General features: G+C 39.0%; 1 protein-coding gene across 5 annotated transcripts in view; it reads left to right on the top strand.

The window, feature by feature from the left end:
• Positions 1 to 10045, top strand: part of LOC109481983 (adenylate cyclase type 2-like) — a 54280-nt gene that overhangs the window by 38236 nt on the left and 5999 nt on the right. For all 5 annotated transcript variants that reach the window (XM_019784596.1, XM_019784600.1, XM_019784598.1 and 2 more), the window contains exons 8-21: positions 2753 to 2880; positions 3258 to 3416; positions 4044 to 4176; positions 4464 to 4661; positions 4919 to 4980; positions 5318 to 5398; positions 5686 to 5755; positions 6037 to 6134; positions 6330 to 6414; positions 6754 to 6882; positions 7262 to 7381; positions 7621 to 7793; positions 8128 to 8215; positions 8502 to 8663. In XM_019784596.1, coding sequence (XP_019640155.1) covers positions 2753 to 2880; positions 3258 to 3416; positions 4044 to 4176; positions 4464 to 4661; positions 4919 to 4980; positions 5318 to 5398; positions 5686 to 5755; positions 6037 to 6134; positions 6330 to 6414; positions 6754 to 6882; positions 7262 to 7381; positions 7621 to 7793; positions 8128 to 8215; positions 8502 to 8663 — 1686 coding nt within the window. The remainder of the gene's footprint in view (positions 1 to 2752; positions 2881 to 3257; positions 3417 to 4043; positions 4177 to 4463; positions 4662 to 4918; positions 4981 to 5317; positions 5399 to 5685; positions 5756 to 6036; positions 6135 to 6329; positions 6415 to 6753; positions 6883 to 7261; positions 7382 to 7620; positions 7794 to 8127; positions 8216 to 8501; positions 8664 to 10045) is intronic.

Consider the following 10045-nt stretch of genomic DNA (forward strand, 5'->3'; position numbering starts at 1 on the left):
TACAGAGCTTGTATTTATGACTTTGTAGATTATTTGAAGACAATTCTATCCTTTTGACACTTGATTTATAGCAGATCTCTCAAAGTGAGTGAGTGGCGAGTCAAAGCCTGGTAGAGAAGGGATTTTCAAACATGACAACATTATTGGCCAATAATGATTCTCCACACAACTTTACGGGCCTGGACTGCCGAGATATTAAGTCTGAAAGCCAGGCTGCTCTGACCCCAATCTGTGATGTGCCTGTTTTGTGAATCCTCCTATATCCACTCCAGAAGAAAGAGGCATGTCCGGCCTTACATCTCTGAAGGCCACCATACAGCTTCATAAGCCTGTAATGCCTTGCTGATGTGTAAGCCTGTAACATTGAATCCAAGTCTACATGCTGAGGGATATGAGTGTCCCTCAGGTCATGAATCTTCCGTTACTGCAAAGGCCATCATCATTCTAGATCTGTTTGTTTCGTAGAATGTTGAGATTCTTTCCTTTGTTGAAAGAACATATAAATGACTGTATATTTTAAAGGGGTATCATGTATCATTTTTGCAGCAGAATATGTTTTGAAATATCCTAATTGTCAATGAGAAAAATTTTTGTATGGTTGTTATTTGCTTCCACTTCACAACATATTTGTGCAATTTCTGACATTTATGGTTGGTGCATAAACAGCCCATAAGAGGCACACTCGGTTTGTGGTGCCACCACAAACTATCAGAATGTAAACAAACATGGCTGACATGGTGTTTCCAGCTTTTAAACAGTTGTAAAGGCTTCATTTTTTGGCACCTCCACTTCCTGAATGACACATATTTCAATATGGAGTAGGGTTGATTCAAGTTACTTTGTCAAGAAATGATCAGAGAATTATTATAATAGTACTATTTGTACTTGTTCAAAACACCTGAGTCTACTGTGGGAAGTTTACTCTCCATAAATTTTTGAGGAGAGAAAAACAACAAGCCTAGACTTAGGCAATTATCTTTTAGAATATTCATTGCACATTACCTACAGTATCTGATGGTATATATCCTTATCTGTATCCCTCGTTATTAGTTCCGAAATTGTTCCTTGCTGTTAGCCCAAAAGCAAAAAAAATTGCAATAAGCTCTCTCAAGCTGTGTTGTCTAATATCTTATCTATGTATTAGCAGTTGAAGAAATTACCAGTAAGAGATTTAGGGTCTTTGTCACACCTGTATAAGGACTGTACCATAAAAATTCTAATGAGGGGTGGTCAGGAACATATTTAAAGCCCTTTTATATCACCCTCTGTTGTTAGTGTGGGAGGGGGGGGCAGACTGAGAACTGAAATTTGATAATCTTAGACTTGAAAACAAAACAAAACATTGCACAGAGTACAAGTTTAGCAATTTATTATATATTTTTCATCTTGAATGTAAGATTGCAGCAATTTGGGAAGACCTATGTTGACATAAAGTCTGTTCCAGTCTATGTTACAGATCATTGCTACTGAACCTCCCACCACTTTGGATTTAGATTAAATGTATTCATTTATCAAATCTATTTAAGGATCAAAAGCTCTTGCTTAAACCTGAACTTCTAAGTCCCTTTGATCATTAATTTGTGTTCACTTGACATCAAAGAGCAATGAAATTATTTGTATCACCAACTTTTACTGTACAATGCATATGGATACATCATGTAAGTGAGCATATGCAAGGGAAAAAGTTTTATAGTGCATGTATTATAAAGTGACCTGAGGGATATCACTTTGCCTTTTATACAATTCACCCCTTCCCCCTCCATTTCTTAGGTTCAAGGTTTGGCAAGGAGTCACTGATAAAAACTATTACAGTACCAATATTTGCAGTTATTTTCTTCTTATCTTAACAAGGGAGCATTTTGCTCTGATAAGTAGGAGGAACCCTGGGGCAGACTGTGCCGACATTGACGTCACAACATCCTTTATCTCATTACGATGTTCATTTAACTGCTCACTAGGGCATCATTGCTTTTTGTAAAAACCCTCCAGAGAAAGATCGACTCCTTTGATGAATGCTAAATGGATCTGTCTCTCCTCGTGATGTCTTTTTAGTATAGAAGGGTTTCTGGCAGCTTGCTTTGAACTGAAAAATGAACTGTTACAGCTTGTGTGATAGAAAGAAAATAAATGCACACTCACTCACATCCATTGATTCTCATTCTGTGTGTTTTACAATATTGGTGTGCATGATTTGTTGATTGTTAAAACATCTCAAAGCAGCGATTAAAGTAGAAAGCATAGCTAGTCCATAAAATTAATGTCACAGTGGTATCCAGCAAATGTGGGCAGGGGCATTTTGAACTGTGGTGCTATCAGAAAATATGTTTTTGTAAACTTTGGTCTCTTTTCTCAACTTTAGACCTCTTTTTTAGTCTCTTTATTCAGTAATTTACCAACCTGATGAAACTATTCACAGATGTGGTGCTATCAAGTTTTCAAGGCCATTTCAAGCACTTGCGCCAGCATTTTAATAGCTCTGGGTGACTTTCATCTTTCCTATTAGCTATTGAAAAGGTTCTGGCTCATCCCTTCTGGGATGGCATCCAAGCAGCAAATTGGTATAGGTTACACCGGAAGTCAGTCGTGAAAATGATAAGCTGATATGATATAGATATTGTATATAATATAGATTCATGCACCATATGTTGCCAAGTAGTAGGAGATATGATCAAGGACAGTCAAGGTTACTCTCCAAGCAGATGTTGTGGTGGAAAAATTGTAAAGTTTTCTCACCTTTAACTTTGTCTTTCAGAAAAACAACTGCATGAGGATAAAGATCCTGGGTGACTGTTACTACTGTGTGTCTGGACTCCCTGACCCTATCCCAGATCACGCCAAGAACTGTGTCAAGATGGGCCTGGAGATATGTGACGCCATCAAGTAAGGCTCGCTCAATTTGTAGTGCCACCACAAACTACCAGAATGTAAACAAACATGGCTGACATCTGTGTTTCAAGCTTTTAAACATACTCCTAAGGCATCATATTTTGGAACCTCTACTTCCTGAATGCCACTTGCTAGTATTTGCAATGGAGTAGGGTTTATTCAACTGACTTTGTAAAGAAATCACAGAAAGTTGACTTAAAGTATCGTCCTCATTTTACATAATGCAGCCATAATTCACTCAAGCATTTATATTAGGTTATTCTCAGCCTTTTGGGAGAAGGGCATTCTCCATTTTGATCCAAGCAGTTCTTAGGGAGTTCATACCAACTGAACAATACAGATATGGATGTTTCATGCCGATCATTTTACAGGAAAGTTGCGTGGGCGACAGGAGTAGACATCAACATGCGTGTGGGGGTTCACACGGGGAACGTGCTGTGTGGTGTGATCGGTCTGCACAAGTGGCAGTACGACGTGTGGTCACACCACGTCACACTAGCCAACCACATGGAGTCAGGAGGCAGGCCTGGGTGAGTTACAGAACTGTCCTTGTGGGGCGGAAAATTGCCGGTACACACATCTTGAATGAGGGAAAGAAAGGTTGATCTTACCCGCTTTGACTTTATGTAACATGCATGTATTAGTAACACTGGTTACTTCATATATTCAAACTTCCATTGTGTCATAGAATCCTAACTAGAACCGAAAGTTCAGCACCAAGGACAAGGACATCACTGTAAATTACAATTCTATTGTACATGGTGCAAAATGGATTATGTTTTCAATCTTGTCATTTGAAATCATGTAAAATGTTCTCTAGTGCCTACTAGATACATGTATTTCTAAGGTCCTATCAAGTGCCTTGTGTGACAGTAGAGAGAAACAAAGAGATCACAAATACATGTAGGTCAATGTTTTAAAATGTTCAACTGTGAATTTGTTGTTCTTTAATCATAATATGGTAGCAAGCAAACAAAAAAGTAATTTAAAAGATATTCCTCTGAAAAGCTGTTTGACATAAAATGCTGTCAAATGTCATGCTGATTGCAAATCAATTGCTGTGACCAAAGTTTCCAACACAAGACTAGAGTTTTGAGCTGTGCTACAGCCAATCAAATGATGGTTGAGAGAAAATTTTTGATTGGTTGATTTTCCAGGAGAGTTCACATCACCAAGGCAACGCTGGATGAGCTGCAGGGTTACTACAAGGTGGAGCCGGGGGACGGCCATCTCAGGGACGACTACTTAAAGGAGAACAATGTGGAAACTTTCTTTGTCATTGATCCTAAGGTATGCAAGGACTGTAGAAATGTACAATGTATTTATGTCATATCTGGGCCCCGATAATGTTTGATACGGATGATACAGCCCATGAGATACATTGTACGTACCCTTATCATGGGGTTCTAATAGTTATCACGTTGTTTCTAATACTAACACTGGATACTAATACACCTACTCCATGTATGTAGGTACCAGTAGTGTGTTTTTAATCAGACTTCTAACAGGAGAGTAATAATTTATGTGTGAAGTAAATGATTTTAGGGTTCTCTAACAGCTGTTCACCTCCATTTCAGGCCAGAAACAGGGTGACCCCCCACATGTCGCAGCACCGGAAGTTAGCCAGGGACAACAAGCAGCGAGCGTCCGTGCGCATGACGAGGTACCTGTCCACCTGGGGAGCTCACAAACCCTTCCAGGACCTGCCTGACATCAGCAGGAACAGGAACATCTATCTCACACCCGAGTCTCCCAGACCAACCTCACCTACAGCAGTAAGGAGTTAGATTGTACACCCCTGCAGATCTAGCAGTTATACACTTTGGCCTTTGTGCAGCTTTTAGGACTTGAAAAATACTCTTAGCTAGTTTTCAGACTGAATATTCTAGTCACTAATTATCTACATAATAAGTTGAAACAGCATTATCTCAATGTATATCGTATTTTTGGGGTATTACATGTACATGCAGTTAACTATGGCATGTTTCTTACGCTCTTCACATATGAATGTATTATTCCATACAATCCACAGCACCCAGACCAAGTACATGTTAATGTCATCAGGATCAACTCTGTGCCCTGTTCAGATATAAGGTAAGGAGGTGATGACAGGTTTGTTTTGCTCACTTTCATTTATCTGTCATTGCTTAGTGTTTCACACAAATTTGGACCTTATTATGTAGTACATCTTACTCCCTCTCTACTGTACAACGTTCAAACTTTTTTTCATAAACAGACTTTCTATAAAATGTTTTGAAATCTTAATGTGACATATTCCCCATGGGTGTAAATGAATGCTAGGAATGTTGATGACAGGGAAGAGAGTGGTGTTATGGTATGTTAGACTCTGTGTTTGTTTGTTGTATCATTTCTAAACTATATTGGACTGGGTATATGCCTGACTGTAAACTTCTGTGCCCCCCTGCTGCAGTGGCAGTGTTCAGCCCTGTGCCTTGGAGGACCAGATCAATGAAAGGATGGAACAGGCCATTGATGGCATCACTACACACAAGTAAGAACAGCTTAATTTCATCAGTCATTACCTCTTTGTAATTTTTTAATTACTATACTTCAGAGCAGGTTATATTTGCATCCTTCTTCAAACTGTAATGAAAAGGAAATAAGAAAAGTATGCTCCAATTTTGAAGCTTGTGACGTGTATTCTAATGTGTCTTCATACGTATACAGTAATGTAATTAAGGACCAAAAATAGGACTTTTTTTGCATCATAAAGGAATAGAAACTGATAAAAAAGTCTGAAGATTTTGTTGAAGAATGTTGTAATATTCTCCACAACAGACAATGGATCAAGTCACCAGACATGCACAGGCTGACCCTGGGCTTCAAGAATCCAGAATGGCAGGAGAAGGTTAGTACAGAATTATCATATCATAAAATGACAATCCGGGGTTGTCTAGATCTTAGATGTATAGAGGCTAGAAAGTCAAGGAAAATTTATTGGAACTTGTGGTAAATCTTCCTAGTGTCCAGGTCCAAAAGAACTACATTGTAGGCATAATGAATGAATTTAGCACTTACAGGGTAAATGGTCTGTATTTTGAGTACATGTAGGTGACGGGTTTTCATGCACATTGACATTCATGTTCAAAACTCACACAGTTGTAACAGTTACTGCTTTTCCCCACACAGTACCGAGAGATGAAAGTGCCAATGTTTAAGTTCAACGTGCTGTGTGCCTTCATGATCTTTGTTACCATGGCAATCGTCCATTTTACTGTTCTTCCTAAGTGAGTAGAAAATTGTATTCATCATAAAAATGTGATTATTATATAATAATGGCCCATTGAAATCATCCGTTTGTTTTGGCCTTTTTGTTACTTTGCACCATAGATTTTTGTGACATTTCTAACTGTTACAGTAATGTATCTGTACACCATAAAAGTAGAGCTATTGTTGACTGATAATTTTTCTATCCTGTGTAGAACTCCCATCCTGATCTGGAGCTATCTTCTCAGTGCCGTCACACTGCTCTTGGTCTTATTTATCAGCTTTGCAGAAAACATACAGGTGACAATCTTCTCTTCTCAACTCCTCGACCAGTAAACTTTGTGTGCAAATTTGAAACACAGAAATACAACAGTTCCTTAGCATAGTCAGATGTGATATTCAATGAACAAAAAATTTTGACAAAAAACACACTCTTCTAATGTGAGGGAATAATATTTGAATCTTGCAAATCATCCTTACAGTTCTTTATTTCTGTAGCCAGTGAATCCAATCAAATGTTGTCATTGATATCACAGTAAGCATCACGTATCAGGCTAGGTACATTTATGCAGTCAGCATAATTTCATTCTTCTTTGGTTAAACTCTGTATTAATGTTGATTTCCTCCATTTTCCTGCAGTGTTACAAGAAGCACAGACATCCCACATTTAACTTCCTGGCCTCCATGACGTCCAAGTTCTGGTGGTTGAGGAGATGCCTGGCCTTGCTGGTCCTCATGACCATCCTTACTGTGGCAGCTACAAGTGTTGTAAGTCTCACTCTACAGTAAAGCAATGATTGTAAGGTCTAAAACTGTCAGTTATTTTGAGTATTGTTCTCATATATATATATATATAGAGAGAGAGCTTTTGACCAGTCACTTTGACTGGTCTTCTTCAGTAGACTGACCCAGTGAGACTAATATCACATGGCTTCTTTGAAGTGTGACGTCAACACTGGTATAGAACAAAATGCAACTTAAAATGAATTTATTAGTACTAATGTATAATACAATTGTCCAAGTAAATCTCTTTTAAGTTGCATTGTTGCTCTATACTGTTGTGAAAAGATGAGTACACACTATATGACTTATGTAATAATATTATTGTAAATCAGATCTGTGAAAATTGATATGTCTGTTACCCCAGTTAGATTGTGGTCGAAGCAGGTCATTTGGTCTCCATAGCAACGGGAGTGGCACCGACCCTACTCCCAACATGCCTCAGTGTCCCAACTCTACAAGTGCCTCCTGCGTACATGTTTCACCAGTAAGTACTGTGATATACACACGCACGAATGCACACACGCGCGCGCGCGTGTAGATTCTAATTTGACAGAAACCTGTTATACATCATAAAAGAAAATGTATTGTGAAACATAACTGTGAATATCATAAAGTTGACATAGGCTCTAATGTTGCATATAAATAGATATAACAGTATGATTATAATTAATTTTACCAGTATTATCATCATTCATTTATCTCTGTATTTCCCCCTGTCCACAGTATTTTTTCCTGAGCTACCTGCTGGGTATGTTGTCGTGTATGGTGTTTCTACAGACAGGCTTCTCTGTGAAGCTTGTCGGGCTGACTCTGGCCCTGGTGGTGTACAGTGTTCTCATACATCACACACATGCATGGGTCTTCGATGGCTTCGACTGTATGTATACAAATATGAGGTGAGCAAGTTGGCTTATGCTAAGGTCACCTGGGACCCGGCTGGGCTGTTTGTGGTAATGACAAGTATGACATTCATGTTAAAGGCAATAAAACCAAACAAAAACTATTTGACGAAATGTGTATATTCTTGACATGTAACGTTACTGTTTATTTTTCGTTCATGCAAACAGCCTGGCTGGGCCCTGGTTTGGAAATGTGACCTTAGCATTAGATGATTCTTCTTTCTCCAATCAAATTTGAATAGAAATATGTTATAGATAAGACTGTTTACTGTAAAAATTGAAAATCTCCATAAAGAATGTGACAGCGTTTTTGTTTCATGTTATATTACAGCAAGGATAACTTTTATATTGAGCTTCACCAGCGAGGTACAATCTACCTGGTTGTACTGTACATTACTATCCTGGTCATTGACAGACAGGTAAGATATTAAGCATTGTTGTACCTAGTAAATGTATTAGTTTTCTTGGTTTCTGTTTTACAGTAATTACTGTAACCTGCCTTACCATTGTTTGTTACTTTCAATGTCAGATACTTTACCTGGTATAAGTTTCCCAGCTTCTAAATGTCTGTACTTGCTCCTAAGAGATGAAGCTGGAAACTGTAGATCTTTGGGGGGAAGCCAGAGTGCGATCATGTTGTAAGCTCTGTCACCAGTATGCTGTACATTTCAATGAGGAGGAGCCCTCTATGCCTATGTCCCACAGGTAGAGTACACCTCTCGTATGGACTTCCTGTGGAAGACCAAGTGTAAGCGTGAAGGTGAGGAGGTGGAGACCATGGAGAACCTGAACAAGGTCCTGGTGGAGAACGTCATGCCGGTTCACGTCGCCGACCACTTCCTCAGCTCCTCAGCACGGTCCTCTCGGGTAGGCAACGTTTTATTAGACCACGAGTCCTCCCAAAAAACTGTCTCGATCATGATAAGATTTAGTATGTGGGTAGGGTTAATGAAAAGGAAGGTAAAGTTCCATAATGGTTTGCGGAAATCAGCCCTTTTCAGGAGAAGGGACTACCCATGTGTTCCAAAGATAAATAAATAAATAAAAACAAAATTGAATGTTGACTTTTGAACATTGGCCTTTGTGATTGTATACTGGACCTTTTCACCCTTTTTTTCCGCCCAGGAGCTGTACAGCCAGTCCTATGAGTTTGTCTGCGTGATGTTTGCATCCATCCCAAACTTCAAAGAGTTCTATGTGGAGACAGATGTCAATAAGGAGGGCTTGGAGTGTCTTAGATTACTGAATGAGATAATAGCAGACTTTGATGAGGTAAGGATGATTTAAGACATCGATCAAACAGAATCTCCTAATCTCCAAGCAAATCTTTTAGTGGTTGCAAAGACAGTATCAAAATGTGCAACTGTGTATTTCTAGTCCTATAGGAAATATGAATACACACCGGTATATATAATACATGTATGGTGAAGTGGTGTTCTAGCCAGCATCCGTTTTCTGTCATATGACGGAATTTTGCCACTCACGACAGATGAGAAACATGTTCCGCAATCTGTCATCTTAGACGGACAAAAATCAGTGTGAGATGTTATTGAACTATGCTTTCTCAACCTCGCAAAAAAATTTGCAGAAAATAGCATTTCAAAAGATTACAAAATTCTGCCAGGGGAGATGCCCCCGACCCCTTAGGATTGTTGCTTAATCGACAAGATGTGACATCAAACAAAATTAGGATGACAGAAAAAAATTCAGGCTGGCTAGATCACTGTATTGAAGTGACTGATAATTAATGAACAATTCACTAAATGCATAGTAGCAGATGACAACAAACAACAGTGATACAAGCCTGTTGTTTTCTCTCCTGTAGCTCCTGTCCAAGCCAAAGTTCAGCCATGTCGAGAAGATTAAGACCATCGGCAGCACCTACATGGCAGCAACAGGGTTAACCTCTACTACAGGCCAGGTCAGGGGTCATGAACCTTGACATTTTTCTTACTCATATAGTCTCAGCAACTTTATGAGTATATCATAATGCATGATATCAGTTATCGCTTACAGTGACAAAATAAGGAGGACAATCATTTGGTCCTGGATGAACAAAGGTTCAAAACTATCCTACGTCTCTCTGACAAATTCTATTTGAACTGCACCTTTTATCAATCATAGCTCAACTATATAGTTTTACATCCAGCATAGTTGAATGTTTGATGATTGTTCCCACAGCAAGGTGTCTCCTATCCAGAGAAGTTACACCTGATGGGGAACATGGTGGACTTTGCACTGGCTCTGGT

Source organism: Branchiostoma belcheri, unplaced genomic scaffold, assembly GCF_001625305.1.
Source record: "Branchiostoma belcheri isolate BF01 breed outbred unplaced genomic scaffold, Haploidv18h27 scaffold59, whole genome shotgun sequence".
Lineage (NCBI taxonomy): Eukaryota > Metazoa > Chordata > Leptocardii > Amphioxiformes > Branchiostomatidae > Branchiostoma > Branchiostoma belcheri.